Genomic DNA, 23,787 nt, shown 5'->3' with positions numbered 1-23,787 from the left:
CGGGGCCGCGGGAGCAGCGGCAGCGGCGGCGGCGGCCGTACCAGGTGGACTGGCGGCTAGACCCGGGCGGGCGGCTGGACCGCGCGCTCCCCTGCTCTCCCGCTGCTGGGCCCCTGGGCTCACCCGCCCCGCTCCGCACCCGCCCGCCGCCTGCCGCCGCCCGGGTTCACAGCCGCTCGGAGGCGGCACCGCGGGGGGGGGGGGGGTGGCAGCAGCCTCAGCCCTGCCCCTCTATCCCTCCCGCCTTCCCTCCCTCCCTCCCTGCAGCCCCACCACGTAGGAGTTCGGATTCTCCACCCGCCTCGTCCCGATTTCCCTTTGCCTCTCTTTCGGGAACGAGAGAGGTGGAGGGAGGCAACGAGGTTGCAAAGGAGAGGCCCGCCAAATCGGCCCGCCTGCAAAGTGTTGCTTTGACACATCCTTATTATGGAACTTTAGTGAAAAAACTCTGGACGTGGAGCTGCTACCCAGACGGAGACCGGGGGAAAGGAAACCAGTGGGCAGGCCAATGTTTTTTTTCGGCAGCGCGCTGGCAAGTTTGTGGAACACTTTCTAGGAATTAGGTCTTTTTCCTCTCCCGTCATCTTCTTGACTTCTGAAGAACGAACTTGGCTTTGGATTGCCATGGAGCCTGAGGAGAGGGGGTTAGACACACTTGAATAATCCCTCCGGCTGGGCTGAATTCGTGGGAATTTAGGAAGCCACAGTGAGGAAATACAGCAGCCTTGGGAGTGCTCTCTGTTAATTTGGATGGATCTAAATGTGCCCCATTCAAGACCTCTCCACTAACCCATTCTGACCTTGCCATTTGCTCTTCTTGACTTTAATTAGCAGCTAGAAAAGTCTAAACTTTGGACCTACCTCTTTTTTTGATACTTATTTTTGTACTTTTGCTCTCTGGGATTGGTTTCTTAAACAATCTGGATCCTTTTTAATATGTCAAAATGAGTCGGCTGATGTTTACACAACTACTGCTCTGTGGATTTTTATATGTTCGGGTTGATGGTAAGTTAAAATGTTTCTATCCTATCCCTACCCCCCCCCCAAAAAAAACATTTCTTTCTGAGTCGGATGTGGGCTATAAATAAAATGACATTATATCTTTTGGTCCCTTTTGGCCAGGCATGGGGGCTTTGGGGGAAGCAGAGGTTTTAAGTCTTTTGTTTCTAAACTGCTGCAAATGGAACGTGTTAGGAGTCACCTATTGTTGTAATTTACTTAATTAATTGAGGAGTTGGGTAATAAATGATGGGCTCTCAGTTTTGTTAGAAAAAGAAATATGAAAGTAAATCTCTTGAACGAGTCTAATACTCCTGTGCTTGTTCTCCATTTGGGGTTTGTTCTTGTATCTGAACTTTGGCTTAGAAATTCAAGTGAAATAAGTAATAGACACCCCAGTGAAAGTGCAGTAGGTTAGGAATTTGAGACAGGGATCAATGTGTATCACCTGTGTGCTGGTTAAGTGCTCTCCTAGCGTGATACCAAGAATGAAGATTTAGATCATAGGGAGAAAACTGTCAAAAGTAAGACAGGGCGAGGCTCCAGGAAGGGGGAAGCAGAAGCTGTGGGCTGGCTGTGGGCACGGAACACTCCGCTTAGTCCCTAGTGGCAAACACAATGGGGATCTGAAACAGGTGCTGTAGGTGTCTCGCTCTAGGTTGAGTCAGTCTGTCAAGCAGACAGCATTCTGCCTCTGATTCTCCTGTCTTTTGTTCAGGTTTGGTTTCCTGGGATATTTTCATAGGATGTCAGTTTCCTGTGGGAGGATTGCAAAATCCTTTTTTGTAGCTCTTTTGAATGATGAGTGGAAGTAATCTTTAACATGCTTTTTTGTTTGTTTGTTCCAAAGAAGAAAGTCAAAAGAACATTTGGTATTAACTTTCTAGCGACTTTAATTTTCACATCAATGGAAATAATTGGTCTAAAGAGAAGATTAGAGCATGATATTTTTGCCTGCCTGTGTGGATTGTAGTACTTTAGATTTTTAATTACTGTACTTATTAATAATCTGAGGTGTATTGGTCCAGATACTTGAGCCATTATAGTAGCTTGTTGCTACATAAACTTTCCTCCAGTATTTGCATTGTGGACGAAGTCATTATTTGGGACACTGCCTATTTTTGCCCGCCTGTAGGAGCTAACTTTGTTCCTGGCAGCTGCTGTTGCACAGAGCCCCATGTATCAGACTCAAAAAGGAAGCCCTTCTATAAACATGAGGCAATACGGATGAGTTTACCTTCAGTCAAGTGGCTGTTTTCAATCCTGGACTACATAAGTACCCATGCCCCCCAACGATAGTAGGCACGAGGCGTTCATGTGGCCACACTGCTTTTTTCTTTTTTCCCTTCTAAGTAGTAGATGTATAGGAGTAAATCACTGTGAATTCTACTGTGGCAATATCTCTAATCATATCTAATATTCACCAGACATTTTCTTCTTCAATACATTTACCTTTGTAATACATTTAGATTACCATCACAAAAAGGTTTTGTCCCAAGTGTTTTGATTATCACAATAAGACTTTGATACAACTTTTTGGATATGTCCTCACAAGCCATGCATTTACATACTGCAATGCCAGAAATGCATTATAAACTATATATTAGATTACAGAACTATCACCAAGTGTTTTTTTTTTTTTTTTTTTGAGTCGTCGTGTAGCTAGCTAGCTGGAATACAATTAAATTGCTCAGTGGAAGTGACAGAGGGAATCAGAAGAGCTTGGTGTTACAGAATGTAATTAATGTACCAGGGTGTTTGGAGATATATGAAACAAATGCAATTAACCACCTTGCTGGAACAGCAGTAGCAAGACATCATTTCTCCCCTTCCCTCCCTCCTTCGTGTCCTAGCTCCCTCCCTTCTTTCCCGCTCTCCCCTCACCTTGCCCTTCCTGTCCCACAGATACACCTAGGACCTTTGTTCTGTTTTAACATTATAGGATAAGGGGGTAGTTTGTGTCTGGGCCATAACTGTGCAGCAACATTCATAGTAATGTAGTGAAAAATGCCCAAGATTGAGGAGTTGAAAAGGTAGTATTAAATTCTTGTGTGTGTGAAACTAGTTTTTGGATTTAGCATCTACTATGTCCAAAGCAATGGAAACTGTGGACACTTACTGAATTAGTATGTAAGTCATACGTTTGACATTGGATTGCCTTTGGTTTACCCCCCAATGATGACAGCCCCTCCATGGGGATTGTTAAAAATTTGGGATGTAGACAACACTGCCCTCTAGGCTATTTCAACACATTGGGATTGTGTGTTTACATATATAATGAGGGGGTTGTTTGTAGGATCTCTAAGCTTTCTTACTTTTCCAGGGTTCTATGATTTCTATTTACTTATTATCCTTCTTAGAGGTGTGTGCTTATTCTCCCCATGAATTTCAAATTTAGAGAAGCTTGTACCATTTCAAAGATATACTGACTCTCCTTGTGCTAGACACAGAAATTAATTTTATTCAGTGACAAATGATGCATCGATTTGCATTGAAATTTGCTTGGTGGGTTATTTATATGTGCATTTTTATAGTATATGAAAAATGTTAAGAGTTTTGCATCCTCATGGAAGTTACGTGCCACTATTATTTATGATTTTTCTGTATCTTGTGCCTGTAGGAATCTGTAGAGAATAAATATTAAGTTAGTTGAGAACTACAGGCAAACTTTTCTATTTGGGATGTAAATAAAGATTATCTCATTCGATACAGATTAATTAACCAAATGCAGATTTTTCTTTACTATTATGTATGAGAATATGTATTGAATTTAGCCTTTGTTCTCCAGATTTTCTTTATTTTTAAATAAGAATATGGTTTTGTAATCATTTACAGGGAACTAATATAAACTGTCACAAGACTGTTGGATTACATCTACATTTCATACATTGTGTCAGTTCAATAATTTTACAATACTGGTGAAAAGATGTTTTTAAGATGAAAATATTTCTTGTCTTTAATCCTTAACTGTTCTAAAATGAAAATGGCACTTGTGATATTTGGAGAGATAAAGATGATACGTGTGCATGGTGCAGATATATACTCTCATATAGGTTTATACATTTTGCTAAAGTGCTTCTTTCAGTAATGGACTCATTATTGTAGCCATATGTAGTCCATTTCAGAACTTAAATTGCATATAAGTAACCTGAAATTTCTTCTTGCAACTATGCACTAATATCACGTTTGAATTGGCTTTGTTTGAATAACATTTGATTCTAGGCAACATGTGGACCATAAACCAAAAGGATTTCTTAATACATAGAGAAAAGAGTATCTTAAAGAAAAAAAGGTCATGATTATACCAAAAAAAAAAAATTCTAGTCTTTGCATCCTTGAGCAACCTGTATAAAATAGCATCTTTGCTAATAGAAAATATGGATATGTAAGCACATTGCCTACATTTGGGTATACATATATAGTAATGAAGGGAGCTTATGTATGTAGGATGTGCGTGTCCAGTAATATCTGCTTCAGTAGTTCCTGCAGTCCATAGGAGTTATTTATTTATTTACTTCCTATGTGCAATTTGGTTTTTGAAGAGTTAGAAAAAACAGATTTTCCTTTTACTTATTTCTACTCCTAGTTCTCTTCTTCTCCTTCTCCTACTCCTCCTGTACCCCCTCTTCCTCTTCCTCCTTCATTTCTTCCTTCCCCTCCTTCTTCTCCTTCTTTTTTGGACCCAGTGGAAGGAATTAAAGAAATACTTGAAGAATGAAGAAAATAGGTGAGAGGTTTCTTGGATAACAATTTAGAAAATCTGCATTTAAAGGAGATAGGTTAATAATATTTTAACTTTGGATATACCCAGTTGGGGTCTTGACTCATCATTTTTCTTTTACAATCCTGTATAGCTTGATGCAAACTTATATAGTTCTTTTTCCAGTTTAGGCAGACAGAAGTCTACAGATCTGAGTTCTAGCAGAAAGTTATAGAGTGCTATATTGGAGATTTATTTTCAAAGAGAAGTATTGTTATGTTTCTGATAGTGTTTCCAGGTATAGACCTGTCAACCTAAATCAATACATTGATGTTGTTAATGATTTTCTTCTTTTTTAAATTATTGAATAAAGCATGAATGAATGATGACATAAAGTCTTTTAAGGGGAAATTTCCATAAACTCTGGCAGTGTTTCAGCATAGCAGAAATCTAATATAACATCTAAAGTGTAGCATATTCACCCAAAAAACCTGTCTCTAACAAAACAACATTGGAGTAATCTAGGCCTCAATCCTTAGTGCTTTTTCCTCCATTTGCACCTAATCCTTAATATCTTTCATCTGGTCGCATGGGTTTTAAATACTTCTTTATGCTGATACTTCTCAAATTGCCCTAATCACTTGTGGAAGAATGTAAATTGCATGAGATTACAACTTGGCTCTTCTATATACCATTGTATCTCCAGTGCCCGTACATTACTTGACATATCCAGCTGACTACATGACATCTTGGCTTGATATCTAATAAGAATATATCAAACTTGGATAGTAACTAGATTTGTTGTGGTGATCATGTCCCAATGTATACAAATAGCGAATCATTGTGTTGTACACCTGAAACTAATATAATGTTGTATGTCAATTATACCTCAATAAAATAATTTAAAAAATGAATACATCAAACTCAAGCCAGGGATAGAATTTGCTTCTCTTTCCAGTCATCTCCAGCTCAGTAAATGGCATCACTATTCACAGTTTTTCATGACCCCAGACTAGAAATCATTTTTGACTTGTTCTCACAGCCCATATCTGACTTGTTAGTAAATCCTTTGAAGTATACCCTGATACCTACAATTTTATGCCTGTGTTTGTGATTTTTTCCCCAACATTTTAATATAAGCATTTACAAACATGCAACATAGCTGAATTTTACAGTGAACACTCATATTCCCACGTAGATTCTACCATTATTTTACTATACTTGATTACCACATATCTATCCGTTTACCCATTCCTCTAGGCATCCATTAAGTCATCTTATTGTTTTGATGCATTTTCAAATAGATTCCAAATGTTTCTTACTAATTCAACCACTACCATCCTGGTCAAAACCTGGACTATTGGAATAATGTGATAAATGATCAACCTGCTTCCATTCCTGTTCTTCCTATACCCACACCTTACCTCCAACCAGTTAGTTCTCCACCCAGGAGCCACAGGGACCTTTCAAAAGCATGTAAATAAGATAACGGCAGCTCCTTGCTCAGAAGCTTCTAATGGCTTCCGCTGATAACTCTTCGCAATAGTTTACAGGACTCTTCAGATTCAGGTCCCTCACTGCCTCTCTGACCTCATCTGTTCACACTCCCTACTGGAGCCTAGGTTTAGACCCTTCTTTTTGATGTTTTGTTCCTGACTCAGGGCTTTTGCATTCGTTCTTTCTTTCACCTGAAGTGTGCTTCCCCTGATCATTGCGTGGGTGAGTTTTTTCAATTGATTTAATGAGTCCCTATCCAATATCATCTCTTCAGATATATGGACCACCTAATGTAAAAATGCTTCCCTTAAAACACTATTGGACTACCCCCCTTACCTATCTTAATTTTTATATGAGCTCTTATCACCTTCTTAAAGTTTGTGTGGGTGTGTGTGCACGTGTCCACACGCACATGCACGTGTTTGTATAAACAACCTTGAAGGGACCTACATTGTACCCTACTTGCGAGCTAAGAAGTTAGACTGCTACGACTTCATGAGTGCTGGCAAAGGACATGAAACTCCTGGGTCACAGATGGTAGATCTCATTAGTCATGTCACAGCAAGCAGCATGACTTCGTGTTTGTATAGATTTACCTTTCCCCTGAAGACCCTTAGGGGCAATGCAGTGGGGCCCAGGTAGATGATGCACACATAATGGGTTAGCCTCACAGCTGAGGAGCCCTGAGCTTGGGAACCAGGATATTTTATAGTGGACGATAAGGAAATCTGCCTAACCTTTGGCCTGGAGGAAACATTGTCTTGACTATATTAGACAGTAAGCAAATCTGCCTTCTGTTCTGAAGGAAGACCATCTAGAGTTTAGAAGACTGTTTGCTGTATGCGTATGTTAGTATGATTATTGTCTGCCTCTTCCACTGAGCTCCTAGGGCATGGACTTTGTCTATTTTGTTTACCTGTGTTCCTCTAGTGCCTAGAGCACAGGATGACGCATAGTAGAATCAAGTATTTGTTGAATAAATGAAAATGTGCTTATGGAGTGCTTTTGAGATGTTTATTTTCATGCCCTAGCCCAACATGTGAAACATTTACCATTTGAACTAGGTTTATTTGTTTATTTGGGGGTGTGTATTTGTGTGTGTCTCTCATTCTTTCTCTCTCTCTTTAGAGAGAGAGAGTTATCAAATATGCATATTTTGACATAAATGACATCATGATTTCTGATGATTTAGTATTCCACCTTTCACCTGGCAGGAGATAGAATTGACTATTTGCTTTGATATGTCTCTTTTCTAACCAAGAGTATTTTCTACAATGGTGTGATTTACATGGTCACTCCCAATCCCCATACTAACACTGTTGGATATTTTAGCACACTGTTGAGTGGTGTATATATTTTGACAAGGCACTCCTTCAAATGATTCTAATGTGCCTTAATAGGACCACATACACTCTTACCTGACTAAGAAATGTTGACTTATACAATGATATCTAGTCCAAAAAGTGAGACTTTTCTTCACCTTTAGGGCAACTTTTCATTTAAGCATTAGCAACAGATAAAAATGATTACTTTAGTTCAGGCATAGAATTAAAAAGTGTACTTCTAAAATTGGTCTCCAATTATATAGCTCACTAATAATTGAAAAAGAAGAGGAAGATTAAAATACTTGCAGCAACTGGAATTACCCTACCCTATCTACTGTTGTAATCATCATGTCTAGGACCCTGTTTACCATCATTGATACTAAACTGAGATATACCCAGGAATTTGGCAGGTAGGACCCTCTTTATAGACCTACTTTTGATTTTCAGAAAATTACTCAAAGGAGTCTTACTGGAAAATTTATTTTTTAAAGCTGAGATAAAGCAAACATAGACATTCTCTAAATTTTGCTACTTAAATATTTTCCCCCAACAACTTCACTGAAATGATTGAAATATAATTCACATTGTATTTCACAAACAAGTTACTCATGTAAAGTGTACAATTCAGTGGTTTTTAGTGTATTCAGAGAATTGTGCAACCATAACTACAATCCAATTTTAGAACTTTTTTGTCATCCAAAAAAAGAAGCCAAGTATCCTGCTCCTTACCTGCCATCCCTTCCCCAGCCCTAGGAAGCCACTAGTCAACTTTCTGTCTCTGTAGATTTGTCTATTTTGGACATTTCATGTAAATAGAATCTTACAATATATGGTCTTTTGTGACTGGCTTCTTTCCCTTCATCTAATGTTTTCAAGGGTCATCCACGTTGTAGTGTGTATCAGTACTTCATTCTTTTTTATTGCTGAATAGTATTCCATATCATTTATTCTTTGAATTATCAGTTCATGGACATTTAGGTTGTTTCCACTTTGGGGCTATTATAAAGATCGTTGCTATGAACATTTGTGTATTAATCTTTGTGTACACATATGTTTTCATTTCTCTTGGGTGTATAACTGGAGTGGACTTGCTGGGTCATATGGTAATTCTGTGTTTAACCTTTTGAGGAACTGCAAGACTGTTTTCCAAAGCAACTATACCATTTTACATTCCCACTGGCAATGTATGGGGTAAATATATTCTTTTAATTCACCGTGGAAAGAAAATGTTGAATGGTCTTTACAAGTTGGATATATGTTTGTAGTGAGACAATTTTATATGATAATAATATGCTTTAAGTTTCCAGTAGTCCGAATTTCTAATCCCTTCAGTGATTGTCTTCTAAATCTTCTTCAGTTGCCCTGTAAAGTTTTACAAATGAAATTAACCCAAATTGAAATTGTCACTTTTAGCAGAGACTTCAACAATACTAAATGTAAATCACAGAATGATAACATCTCAGAGCTGGAGGAAGTTTTTGCAGTTTTGTGGTACAATTCTCTCGTTGGCTGGACAGATGGAGAATGAAGCTCAGAGTTTTTATTTTTTAATTAATTTTTATTGGAATATAGTTGCTTTACAATGTTGTGTTAGTTTCTACTGTACAGCAAAGTGAATCAGGTATATGTACACATATATCCCCTCTTTTTTGGATTTCCTTCCCATTTAGGTCACCACAAAGCATTAGTAGAGTTCCCTGAACTATACAGTATGTTCTCATTAGTTATCTATTTTATACATAGTATCAATAGTGTATATATGTCAATCCCAATCCCCCAATTAATCCCACCCTCCCCTTCCCCCCTTGGTGACCATACGTTTGTTCTCTACGTCTGTGTCTCTATTTCTGCTTTGCAAATAAGATCATCTATACCATTTTTCTAGATTCCACGTATATGCATTAACATACGATATTTGTTTTTCTCTTTCTGACTTACTTCACCCTGTATGACAGTCTCTAGGTCCATCCACATCTCTAAAAATGACCCAATTTCATTCCTTTTTATGGCTGAGTAATATTCCATTGTATATATGTACCACATCTTCTTTATCCATTCATCTGTCGATGTAAATAGTGCTGCAGTGAACATTGGGGTGCATGTGTGAAGCTCAGAGTTTTTATGTGCCTTGTCACATAGCCTATTGCTGCTTAGTAGTAGAGCTGAAACTAGAGTCCAGGGATGTTTTTTATCTCTATACCACGCTTCTCTCAAAAGACTATTTCCAGCTTCTCAACCCTGGAACTCCTTAACAAGAGTTCCAGGCTCTTGTAACTAACTGAAAATGGCCAGCTGTTTTCCAAATATGTCAACAAGGGAATTAGCTTGAGATGCCATGGCCAGCTGTTTTCCTAACATGTCAACGAGGGAATTAGCTTGAGATACCTTGAGGTTATTCATTTGATTCAGCACATGCTTATTGAGCACCTATTTATAAACAAAGCACCTTGCTGAGGGCTCTGTGAGGGACATAATGAAGTTAAATAGTTCCCACCTTCAAGGAGATGATTCTTTAGTAGAGAAGATAACAAATATTCAAGTCACTAAAATAAAAGTAGTATCTGGTAAATGCGGGTGGGGGGGTGGGGGGGTTGAAGGAACACAACATAGTCTGGGAACTCAGAGAAAGAATAGATTTCCAACTAGTGCAATATGGGAAGGGTCAACACCACATGGGTCACTTAATGTGGGCCTTAGAGGAAGAGTGAACTTTTAATAGACAGAAAGATTGGAAATTGCATTCCAGCAAAAGGAATAACAGGAGGAATGGCATGGAGATGACAAACGTGTGCTAGGGGAAAGGCAGGCAGTCTAGTTTAATTGTAACATAGTTGTACGGAGGGGCAGTGTGAGATGATTACTGAAAGGCAGTCAACAAACACTAATGAGTGAGTAAGAGCAAATAATTTAACCATTCTGAGTATCCTTATCTTTAAAATTGGCATGGTAATAGTGTCTCTTCAAATAGCTGATATGAGGAATAGATGAATATATATTCATCTCACACACACACACACATATATATATACCCATGTATGTATATATGTGTATATGGAACATATGTGTGCATATATATTCATATGTTATCATATATGGAATTAGATGTGTGTATATGTAATATATACCTGTATGTTACATATATATGTTACATATGTAGAAATTATATTAAAATGCTTTGAACAGTGCCTGGTACTTAATAAACCCCAATTAAGTGTTATTTATTATTATTATTTTTTATTAGTAGTAATATTTTTATTCTATTGTTATTCCTTTCCTAGTATGGAGTAGAAGTAAATTTAAGAGGACCTTTTCTATCAGGCTAATCATGAACTACATTTGAGATGCGTTTCACGAGGATTTTCATATAACCTTTCAAGCATGAGTCTTCAGGTGACTAAATGAGAACTTTTGTTGCCTCTTAAGGGGACTCATCTGTGGCCACACCTATGCAACTGTGACAAACGTGCTGTGACATGTATGTTTCCATTGCATCATGTGCTGATTACAGAGCAAATGGGATTCCCAAGTGAGTGGTATTATGAATGAAAGGAATAAACAAGAGAGGCATACTACAAATAGAAATTTGTTAACAAACAGAACATGCTAGTAAAACCCTGCGTTTTGGTTCACATTGACTGATTTACATTTTTTACTTGGTGCTTTTGATATAAAGTATCATGAAGATAAATCTTGTAAGAGACAAAGCTTACTGAATTCCAAGTAAACACTTCTAGTACAGAAAATTTTAAAAAAATTAACATTGTCTCCACTCAACATTTTTTCCTGAATAGCCCACTTATCTTTCTTACATCTAGTATAGACATCATTGATTCTAATACTTTTTACAATTATCCATTAACCAGATTTGCAAATTGAGTGGTTGTGTATATCAAGGATAACCCGACTAAAGCAAAACCATTGCTATTGTGGAAGGGATACACCATGGGTGTCCAGAAGCTGTGGACTCCAGTTTAAGCTTTACCACTAATTAATTGTATGACTTTAGATTCTTATAAAAAAATAGATATTTGACCGTGTACTCTTCAATGTCTCAGCCTTAAATTCTCTTACTGTAAGTCATTTAGTTAAATGTCCTATCATTTGCATTATGTTTGAGTACAATTAGAGGGGAAAATTTATCCTGGAAAAAAATTATCCCAAACCATAAATATCCATCTTTGAAAATAATCACGAGTTATTGTTCAGTCTGCATGGGGGCTCTATTTTGATGTGGGCTTAATGATGTGAATATGGATGATAGTCAAAATTCACTAGCCTTGGGATTCACATCCACTTTCATTCATTAATGACCAATGGTACTTATTGTTTCTTTATGAATAAATGGGATTCAAAAATTTAGTACTGAAAAAACAATAGTCCTAAGCCAATGTTCTTACTAGTTCATGGCCACTGTGACTAGAACTGTATGTGACATGGCAGCTTTAGCTCAGGAGAGGGGTCAACAGCCACTTTTTAATTTCTGTTGTAAGGATTGATGTGGGGTCTCTTCCCCTAGTTTTTGGTCCCAAGCCTTTTTGGAAATGAACTGGAGAACATGGAATATAACTCAACTCTTTCATTACACTGCTTTTCAAGTTTAAGCAAAGAACACAGAAACCATTTGGAATTTAAAGGATTTGTCCAAAACCTATAACCAACAGTTATAACCAATTAAAATGTTCATAAGTATAAACAAAAAAGGGAGAACTTTTGACTTTCAAAAAATTAAGTCAAGAGGTTTTCTTTATAAAGAAAAGGTTATAAATTTTATAAATCAATGTTATAGCCATACTTTAAAGTTTAACAATATATACTCACAAATACTAGCAAATGCTCGAATACAATACACTAATTTGTTAAGGTACATCTGATAATTATAAAATGTAGTTTTCAGAGTTACAGTAAATTAAGGGAAATTCAGGATGAACCTAGCAATAGGCATTCTAAGTTTTGTATCTTTATTTTAAAGTGAACTTTAATGTGTTGTCAAATAATAGTGTAGTTATTGAACACTGAGTTAAGTGTTGATCTATTAAAACTAGAGCAGGCATTTCAGTTTCCCCACCTTAAATATGCAACAGCTTGTTCATTCTAAAACACCTTTGCATGTCAACAACTACAAGATGCCTTCACCCAAATGCAAATTATGCGAACCCCTCCCTAACTGCATCTGCATCATTGATTAGAGGAGATACTGAGTAAGAAGAATGTTACCTTTCAAAAAGAAAGTGCCTGGTAACTTAACATTCCTCAGCATTTTTTCATTCAAAACGGACTGTGAGGAGTTAGAACATTGACTTTTATGGTTTCAGAACCACTTTTCTTCGACGTAGTGATAATGGTTTCAGAACCACTTTTCTTCGACGCAGTGATAATCTCCAGAGTTAAAAACTAACAATGAAAGTGTATTTCCATGGTACCTGAGCCCTGTACTCACAAATCTTCAAGCTGTCATTCAGTTGTGGTTTGCAGCCTCCTTTTCTTCTCACAAGTGCTGTTGAATAGCTTCACCAGAAAAGAAAGTGCTAACAGAGTTTACTGAGGAGTTGCTCACTGGCTATCCTGAAAACATGTAGGTGATTTTGTAGCTAAGTACGCTTTTAAGTGTTTCAATTTGCCTTTGTGATTTGAAAGCCTGGATAATGCGAAGTTGTAATACAAAATGAAAGAATAAAGAATGGGAAAAATATGTACAGCATGTGGGTACAGATTTTGGGCAGAGATACCTCTTATCCACCCCCCCCACCCCGCCCCATACACACATGACTGTAAGATATGAATAAACTTCTGAGTTGTTTGATACCTGCCGTCTACTCACAATCCAACAGACAACTTTTATTTTATGAAGAACATTTCCCGGGCTAGGAATTATTATTGTACTTTTCTGTTAAACTGTAACACCTGTGATGTTCACCAGTTGGATCTTATGAAACTCCCCAGATTTTTGAGCTGCTCAGTAAAAGCGTCTCATCATGTTAAATTTAAATTCCAAGTTTGTTTAACCTATTTTTCAGAAAGTGGTTTTTATCTTTCTAAGCAGCAATTAAGCATGGCATGCAAATAAGACAGCTAGGCAATTGCTTTTATAGTCTATCTTTCTCAAGGTGCAATTCAAAGCTTTCTGAACTTGGGGTGTTATAGGAGTTTATGTGTGATCTTTGCATTTGAAATAGTCCAGGAAGTGCAAGGATATACCTGGGAGAGGCAGTTTCTATGAACAATGAGGAGTGAGGGGGTGTTGGAAAAGTGAAAAATTGAACATTTGAACGAAATGAATTGGACCAGCATTTGAAACTCGGCTATATAGCAAGCGGACAAGCTGATATTTAGTTCTATGGATTGTTAACGTTCACATAAAACAGAATTATTTAGCATTTACTGAATCCTTTTTGATAATCAATTTGAGATCAGATGCAAAAGAACATGTGTCTGGCTTTGTATGACCCCAAATTCTTCCGTTTTCCCTTTGAGCAGATGACATGCCTTCTTTGCTGACTGATATTGGTTGCTAGGAGAAGTGCACTGGTCTGGTCCCCTCTTATCCAGCAGTAAAACTAAAGAGTGTATTGAATAAGAAAAAGAGAGGCGGAACACAGTACAGGCCATGAATCATGACTTGTCTCCAATATGTCCACTTTGCTCCCATTTTTTTCCCCTTTAAACACTTTTGTTTTTACCAATGATGCTTTCTTTCAGCCGCTATCTATAATCCTTTTGGAGCCTGAGGGGAAGAGAGTTGCTAAAGGGAGGCTGTTCTGCTAAGAGTCCACTCAGAGCCCTAATAAAAGCCTTGAGAGTTATTCATGGTGCCACATTAGTGAGAATGCCCTACTCAGTGAATAGCATCAGTCAGCTGCCTTTGAAATCCAGTGATTAATACCTTCTGTTTTTAATGGGGGGGGGAAAAGGCAGACAGGAAAGGTCTTCATACTACTTTGGCTCTTTTGCAAATTAGATCTTATATATTGTCAATGCTTTTGAAAAAGAAGTTGCTAAATTTTCAATACCTGCAGTAGTCGTTAAAAAAAATAGTGTTTCATGAACTGTTAATTGTGGCTATTGTCAGATACAACTGAAATGGTAAAAATGTCCCAAATGAACGCTTATAAGAAAATCAGTTAGCCATTCTTATATTTTGGCAATGTTTTATGATGACCATCAAACTAAAAACATGATGTTAAGTGATTATATTCAAAATGTTGTCTACCCTGATCTATTTCACGGCATCCAAATCACATTTTTGTTTGTCTGATAAAGAAACTAATTACAATACTCTTGAGATTTTAGAGAAGCATCTAATGAGAAAGTGTTAAGGGCGGCAGGTGTTTGTTTCCCACGAGCACTTGAATATAAGGGGCAGTCAGTGATTTACAAAGAAGTTCTTATATATTGATACATATATGTGTATATATATATATATATATATATATATATATATATATATATATATGTATGTTTATATCTATAGGCTAGTTTAGCATAAGGGATTTGGGATGTTATCATTATAATCCATCCCTATTACCTCTCTTTATATATTTTGATTGCATTGAGTACATGGCATAGTTCAAATAGAGTTGTGTAAGGTTTAGAAAGCTTGCCTATCATCTGAGGTGCATAGATAGAAAAGCTTCTGGTTTTGGTGCCCTGTGTAGGCAACTAGAAAATGCAAGGTGGTGCTTCTTCATACTGTTTTTCAGCATGATTCTAATGTCATTCAGGCTGTTATTATTTAGATGGTAATTTAAGCCAAGCCTCAGTGTTCTTTTAAAATTATTCTAATTCTTCTGTTCATTTTACATTTTACATTTATTTTTGATGTAGCAGCTTAGTCTGGCTCTTCAATATGTACTCATGTTCATTAAAAAGGCTTCACTGTAGTCTGAATATGAGAACAAACAACATTTAAAGAACTCTGCGTGATGCTTCCTGTAACCTGTTTTTGACTCTGTGGAAGTGAAATATCTTGTTAAGAGGTGGTAATACCCAAGGGCAATCGGAGATGAAAACGTAACGACTTGGTGGGTGATGTCTAGAGATCAGCTTCGAGTGAGGTCTGATTTAACATCTTTATTAGTGACATAAAGGAGAGGACAAAATGATAAAGAAATTGACATATTTCAACATTAGAAAGCTATCAGGAAATTCTTCCCCCACCACCTACCCATACCCCCTAATGAACATAGAAATGATTTAGAAAACTTTAGGCAGCAAAAATTGTTAGCAGATTATGAACTAATGCCTTATTTGATATATAAATGTAAAGTAATTCTTCAGGGAAATAATCAGAAACCTAGATATCTAACTAGAGAGAGAAGCCAGCCAAGCAATAAAACTGAAAGGGCCCAGGGGATAAATACGGGAGTGGGGACCAGGAGAAAATGCGATTCAGATTAGGAGTGTTATGTCCCAGTTTTAAAGGTCAGGGGATTATAGTGCCCATTTAGGGAGTATTGCATCACTGACTGTGGAGATTCTCTTTCACTGAGCGTGGCTTAAGTGCAGTTGAAATACTTCTTTCATTTTGCACTTCATTGCCAGAACATGAGTGTGGGAGAGAGATATTGGCAGAATAGAAGCAGGAGTGAGCACAAAGACAGATTCTTCTGGAAGATGTCTGTCCACTTAAAACTAGAGGAGGATGTACTTATTGCCTCTATATATCCTGACCTATATAGATGAGAAACAGTATTGAGATGGATCCCATTAAACTTTTTCAAATATTGAGGGGAAAGATTGGCAAAATGTAACCATGTTTAAAGTATTTCACCAACCACTTTTCATAACTAAATCAGAAAAACTTGGAAGCAATGAATTATGCTCAGGGGGAAAATACTCATATTTTAACATTTTTGTTGATTTAAATGATAGGAGATGCTTAATACAAAGTTGCATTGTATGTCAAAGGAAAGGGTAATAAACAATGAGTCCACTACGTAAATAGACAAGAATTGTAATCAGACTCATTGGCTGAACAGGATCCAGAACATAATCCACTTTCAACATTAGTGAGGTCTTATTAGACATGCACCCTTTGGGGCTATACAGTTTAAGAGAAATGTGAAATACTTGATAGTCTCTGTTCTATAGAGAACTGCAAAATGATAGCAGGAATGGAAAATAATGTGTATTAGATTGGCTTCATGAGTTGGCATTCTTTTTTTGTGTTTTTCTTCTGGTCTCAATATTTTGAATAAATTATTTTGAGGGGGCAGAACAATATCTTGTCATTGGATTTAAAAATCACCTTTCTTGGTTTCCAACATTTTCAGTTGTTTGATAGGCATCATATACAAGCTAGTACCTGAGCTTGGTGGTTGTTTTATATCATTAATGATAAGCCCAAGAGAACAGAAAGAATGCAGAGCTGACTGCCCATGCCGATCAACGCCATCCTGTTCTTACAGTCTTCTGGTACCTGTGTTAGGAAGGGGAGCGTGATGCTGTGAACTGGGGTGCCTTAGAACTTCAAGAGCCAGGTAGTGCCTATTTCTGGCTTTGCTGGCCATAAGGCATCCTTTGTCACAACTACGCAACTCTGCCTTTTGAAGGGAGAAGGTGGCCATAGGCAATATGTAAATGAACGGCAGAATTTTGTTCCAGTACAACTTTATTCATAGACACAGAATTTTTAATTTTTTAATAATTTTTTCATCTCACAAAATGACATTTTTCTTTTGACTGCTTTTTCCCCTATGGTTTAGAAATGAAAAAAAAAAAAATTCTTACCCACAGGTCATAGAAAAACAAGGGGTGGGCCAGCTTTGGCCTAAGGGTTATAGTTTGCTGTAGAATATAAATTATTGCTTTTTCATTAGAGGAGTAGAAGAAAGAATGTGGTGGGATGGGGCAAGAGGCAGATGGAGCCAGAAGATGAACACCCACCCCCCACACTGCCCATATTATTTCTCCCACTTCATCACTCTTCATCCATTCTTTCAGCACATGTTCAGAGTGTACCTACTATGTGCAGTGGATTGAGCTCTTTAGATCCCAAGCCCCGACTTAAATACTGTCACTGCCCTCAAGCCCTGCTGCTGTTGAGGTATTTGTACATTGCGCTGAGAACCCCGTGCAAGGCTGCCTAGAGCCTTAGGAGAAAGCTTCCTTACTGATTCTCCCAAATCGGTCCCCAGCAAGGGTCCCCCTGCCTGGTGTTGCGCATGCCAGTAGTTCAGTTCAGAAGCAAAGGAAAGCTTTATTCTTTGATCAGAGGATGGAGAGGTGGGCTGTCGCTCTAGAGTACACAGCTCTACTGACAGGCCGTGGGCAAGGCTGCTTTGTAGGGATTCCCGTCGGCCGGGGTGAGGGAGCCTGGGTTCTCTCGCGATAGTCGCAGCTGCTCTGCTCCGCCTCCAGATCGCGCAGCGTCTCTGCGCACGGCCCGCCGCCGCCATCTTGGATTGAGTGTTGTGCGTGGCTTCTGCCCACGGTCCCCGAGCTGAGGTGTCAGCGCAGCAGTTTCTCAGGAGGAACTCTGGTCTGGAGGCCTTGAGGCAGGACCTCTGCACGGGGCACCCTATGAGCAAGTGCGACTAGGCTAAGCATCAAGGAAGAGGTTAGACCTTGTCTTATCACCTAGATTCCATCTTATTTTCTCCCCGGGACCCTAACGGGCTTTGCAGGTGACAGCTGCATACCTGTCAGGTAACTTGAGCAGAGTCTTAGGAAGAAAAAGAGTGTTGCGACTGCCATTTGGACAAGCGGTTGTAGTGCTTGGGGATAGGGCGGAACGTATTTAAGGCGTGAGATTTCTTGATATGCTGTTTCTGGTTGAAGTATAGGTGCAGAGAGGAGATTCCTCACTGGGAAATGGGGTTGGAGGGTTTCTTGAGAAAGGCTCAGTCATGGAAGGAAGGCAATGAAAAACTCACCTAGAGGTTTTTTTAAAAGTTGGTTAATGTTGTTCAAAAATGCAATATGTGACCTCTATGAGGGTGTTGTTAAAGGTGCAAAGACCAAAGGCAGAGAAAGCCCTTTAAGGCTAAAATGGTGAAGGCATAAACAAACAAATTGTCAGGAGATGTGAAACGAACTCTATTGTCAGTGTATGTGAAATGGATTAAAAAACTATTGAGGTAGATTTGACAGAATTGGACTGGGGGTGGGAGAACAAAGGAAAGAAAGAAAGTTCAGGAGAAAGTATTTTTAGAAGTTTAAGTTTAAATTGGGAATTTGAGAAGGTGAGTCAGAATTAAGACACTTCCAATTCTATTGGTTTTATTTATCTTTAAGATTAAACAAGAAAGATTTTTCTTCATATCCTTTTTTGCTGCTCCTCTAAAGTTGAAAATGTTGGTAGTTCTTTTGCTAGGTGTGATTTCTTCACGCCCTACTTTTTTGGGCTGGTGTAAATTTGAATTCAGCTTTAGATTTGCAGGTATTTTAGAGGTATGACATCAACTCCTATGTACATGCTTTCAATTAAAAATTTGTAGTTCCATTTGTATAGAGAATATAGCATCTTCAAAATCAAGAAGAGATTCATGAAGCTTTCCAAGAAATCTCTACTGCCTGTCAGTATATAGCAAGGCCCATGTTTACACCTTAGTCCATTTTATATCTGCTGAATTGTGCAAAGTAGGGCTCAGTGTTAGATGAATTAAATTTGTCCTTTATAGACAGCATGTTATGCAGAAGCCAATAGAGTTCACCTGACCCCAAATATGTTCAAGAATAAAACTTCCTGTTGAAGTCAAGGATCTAGTTTTCTTCCAGTAAAAGAGGAAAGTATTGCATGGAGTGGAGCAAGTCTGGACAACGGCTCTTCAAACTAAATATATTCCCTGTACCAATGTGGTAGTTAATTAACTACCCGGCTGGACGATAAAGGGCTGGGAGGTTGTATAAGTGAGATTCTGTGCTTGCTGTACAATTATGTGCTGGTTCCTTTCCCCAAGTCCACAGAATTCTCTGTATTTGTCGTTCCTGATGTAAGAGTGTGATAGATAGAAATAGGATGGATCCAGTATCTCAGTAATTTAAAAGTAAAAAATAAGATGGACAGTGAGGTGATGAGGGCCAATTCCTAGAGTTACAAATTGGCTTTATTTTTTCAATTTTATGTTACTGTCATGCTATGGGGCCATATCATAGCTAACATTTGAAAGCATATGGGCATTGTGCTATAACATCTGCAACCAGTGATGGAGAAGAGGCTAACTCTATACAATTTCATCAATATGTATGTGTTTTATATCTATATCTGTATCTATCTATCTATATTTGCTAAAAGTGTAATATATCAGAAATGAGATAAGAGTCCCAATAATTAAGTGCCTACATGTTAAATTTGGAGGTATGGTACAGGATAGAGAGGCAGTCATTAATATTTAGAAATAACAGATACAAAAAAGTATTCACCTGGAACTCACCCTTGTATGATTGTACGCTACTTTTATAGTTTGATTTTTTTTTTTTAGATTTTTCTCTGTTATCCAACTTCCTCGGCCTCTTTCCATTAACATCAAACACTTTTGCATGTAGTATTCATCATTCTGTAACACAGAGCATATAATATTGAAAAAGATGCCCCTGGTGTTAAGGGTCTCTGCATAAAATTCATTCTCCTGGTGGTGTTATTAGGCCAGTAAATTGCATATTGTATTGATGAAGGGACTTTCATTCTCATAATAGTCTGTGAACTCAGGAGGGACTAGTTTGCTGACAGGGTGTATATAAATGACTAGAACTATAGAAAGTCTCATAGTGAATCTAGAATAGAAATATAGATGCTGTAAAAGAAAATACAGTAGACTCATTTGGGGCATACATAAATGACTAGAACTATAAAAGGTCTCATAATAAATCTGGAATAGAAATATAGATGCTGCAAAAGAAAATACACTAAGCTCATTCTCCTTTTTTTTCTCTTCATTGTGATCTCCTAACATGTTATCCTATCACGATATTTCTCAGTACCTTCAATTTCCATTCCATGTAACGGTTATAAAGAATTCTCCAAATATATATATATGGAGAGCTCATTTAAGTACAATATATTCACATAAAACCTAATATAAATTGGTTTGGACTATAACTTGTGTAATATAAATATAACTAAACTACATTTTTGTACCCCGAGGAACTAATCAAAACCAGTAGGGTAACTTTATTATACCCAATACCAATCAATTTATTTCTGTAAATTTATATAACTGCCAGATCACTTTTTACTTTTTCCCCCTCTAATTTCAAGTTTTAAAAGTAGGGTCAGGTTAACCAAAAGAAGGTTTGTGAGGTGAACTTGGTTTGGCAAAATAGCGATTGTTATAACACAGCCATTTTAAGTAGCGTGAATGCGTTAAAGAAAAAAAGTAAATGGAGTAGTTGAACTGTCCTTATAATTGAGTGCACAGTACTAATAATATCTTTTGGGAGAGGATTTAGGACATATTTTGTAGGTATTTATCTCACAATAAGAGGAAAGTTTCCTTCAGAGAGAAAACATTAGATCACAGGAAGGCCTGAAATATTTGAGTAACAACTTTGTGAAGCCACACTCAGTCTAAACAAGTTCTGGCAAGATAAAGTACTCAGAATAAGACAGAGAATGGCCACAAAGACCTGCTACTGTTTCCCAGCTCTTTTCTGTAATGTAGCTAAGACTCTCTTTGATGAAGTCATCCTTTCTCTATTCATTTGTGTAAAAGCACATTCTCCCCCTTCCTTTTTTCAAAGGAGGTGGTATTTAGTAAATTTGGTAGAGCTTATGAAGACCTAATTTTGTTTGATGAGATTCACTCGGATTAGCCAATAAAAATAAAGGTGTATATTTGTAAATGAAAGATCCTCTAGCTTATTATTAATATCTTAATTCAAGGTGTGCTTTTATTCACCAGAACACTTGAGAACTGTGTAAAATTTTATTTTGGATTGTGAGAAACTAGCAATCTTTCATTTCTTGAAATTATATGGGCAGTTTGAAAAATTAAAGACTGGGAAATACTGGGAACTGAGCATATAGGAAAAAAAAATAGTATATTTAGTGTAATTTTCACAGCTCTAAATATATAGGTAACTCAAAGCTTAGATATAAGATATACATTTTTTTGGCAATTACATTAAGGATTGTAGATACAATAACATAAAAATAACTTTTTTCAAATTTATTGCTTAATATTTCTAACATGAAGCATAAAATGGTTGAATTGAAGCCATAATCATAATCCATAACACGCACAATGTGTTTTGTAGATTAAGGAATATACATGTACAAGTATATATGTAATATATGTGTATATAGACATGCATATATGTGCACACATATACACACAAATGCATGCATGCACACATATACAGATATACTTACAATGTAGTTAAAAATTCATACAACCAAGTTGAAAGGCTTTGGCACTTCTATCCTTTTGTCTTAACATTCATGTGAATTAGTTACTGGCTTGCAAGCCATCCTTTCTTGCTTTGAATTTTATAGTGTTTCTGTTTAATATGAACTTGGATTGGGATTATGATTGAATTTTGTCATTACGTGTGTGTGTGTGTGTGTGTTGTTTTTACCATCAGAAAAAAGAATAATTACATTTCTTATTAATTTGCTATTAAGAAAACTCTATTAAAATATTGGGGATAAGAAATGTCTTTAATGTCTTTTGTTAAGCTTTCAAATATCATGTGAATAGAATATGTGAATAAAAACCTTTGGGCATAGATGCTTTTAGCTTAATAGCAAACTAGGTTTATTCAGTTGCCTTGAGACAAAATTCATGAAAATTAAAACTACAATACTCTAATATTTAGTTACCTGAAAGTTCCAACCAAATGTAAGTAATATCCACAGTAACCTTGTTATTGTAATTTAAAAAGACAAATTGTGTGCTATCTGGTACATCCTGCCCTCTGTTCCATAACATCCCTAAGAATGAATCTGTAACTCCTCTTAGGACTAGTGAAGACCTCAAGTGATATTGTTAGTACTCTTGAAAAAGTAAAGGAAAACAATGGGTCTGTGGGATATGGCACTTAGGGATAAATTGTTATTTTAAAAATATTTCATCTTGCTTAGCTATTTCCAAGTTTATGACTATTATTACTAGTTTAGATGATAGTGCAGATGCACATTTTCTCATTTAGTTCTCTCAGAAAATGTTTACTGAGCAATTGCATTGTGCTGGGTGCTTGGAATCGGGTGCTGAGCTTTCAGTTTAAGCTACAAAAAATCTACAAAATTTAGTTTGTTGGGCCTGGAGTCTTTCGGGGAAGTTATATTTATGCTGAGGCCTGTGGGATTAGAGATAGTCATGTGAGGGGTGGGATCTGGGAAGAGCATTTCAGACTGAGAGAAGGTCCTGAAGAGGGTGGGAGGGGGAAACCTGTCACCTTTGAAAACCTAGAAGAAAAGTAGAGGGGGAAATTGTGAGCCAAGGAAAGGTAGAAGAAGGCTGGGTTTAATGGTGCAGATTATATGGGTAAGGATTCTAAACTTTATCCTAAGACAATGGGAAGACAATGAGAAGACACTGGAGCATTGTTTTGCTCCTAGGGGAATTTCCAGGCTGGTAGAAGAGGTCCAGTGGTAAATCAGAATACTATGGAGTGCAGTTAGCTGTTAGCTGTGGTTAGCTGTTAGCTGGAGGTGGCCTCAGGAGGCTATGAAAGCATAATGAACCAAACCATTCTGGGGGGGAGGGTTGAGCTAAGGATTCTGAGGGGGATGCCTTGGGCTGAGTCCAGACTAAGAGTTAGCTAGAAGCATTGCCTAGTCCTCACCCCAGACCAGTTACATTAGAAAGGCTGGGACAGGAGCCTGGGTGTCAGTTTGCTACAAGCTCTCTTACGGTTCTTCACACTCATCCAGTGTGGACAGTGAGAAGGTGGTAAGGAATGACACAGGAAGAGGTTGCTGAGGAGCTGGAAGTCAGTCGGTGAGACTGGAGCCAAATGGATGATGAGGGGATGAGTTAGAGAGATACCTAGGAGTTTGGCCAAAATAACTAAAGAAATATATAAATAAAATAAGTTTCAATTATGCTGCAGTGAGGGATGCAAATAATGATTGACAGGATCTCCTGTCCCATCAACTCCCATAACTCTTTCTTCATCTCCCTGGATTACATCTTATTTCACTCGAATTGTAATAATTTATGTATAAACTTTATGAATCACACTTATGTTAGGCTACTTCATGTCAGGAGCTGTTTCCACCTTACTTGCTATTGCTTGTTGTGGGTAGCAGAGAACTGTACATTTATAAAGTGTTCAGTTGAATTAAATTAAAATGGTCCACTTCATTTAAGTCTTCTTTGTCCTTAC

At 37.6% G+C, this 23,787-nt stretch overlaps 1 protein-coding gene across 1 annotated transcript in view; it reads left to right on the top strand.

Annotated features, from left to right (window-relative positions):
* The first annotated feature begins 577 nt into the window (after positions 1–577).
* Positions 578–23,787, top strand: part of ROBO2 (roundabout guidance receptor 2) — a 562,829-nt gene continuing 539,619 nt past the window's right edge. The window contains exon 1 of the mRNA XM_068545712.1: positions 578–1,005. Coding sequence (XP_068401813.1) covers positions 945–1,005 — 61 coding nt within the window. The 5' untranslated portion in view covers positions 578–944. The remainder of the gene's footprint in view (positions 1,006–23,787) is intronic.

This window comes from Eschrichtius robustus, chromosome 6 (genome assembly GCF_028021215.1).
Source record: "Eschrichtius robustus isolate mEscRob2 chromosome 6, mEscRob2.pri, whole genome shotgun sequence".
NCBI classification, from domain to species: Eukaryota; Metazoa; Chordata; class Mammalia; order Artiodactyla; family Eschrichtiidae; genus Eschrichtius; species Eschrichtius robustus.
Note: the sequence above shows the minus strand (reverse complement) of the source record. Positions and strands in the feature narration are given on the sequence as shown.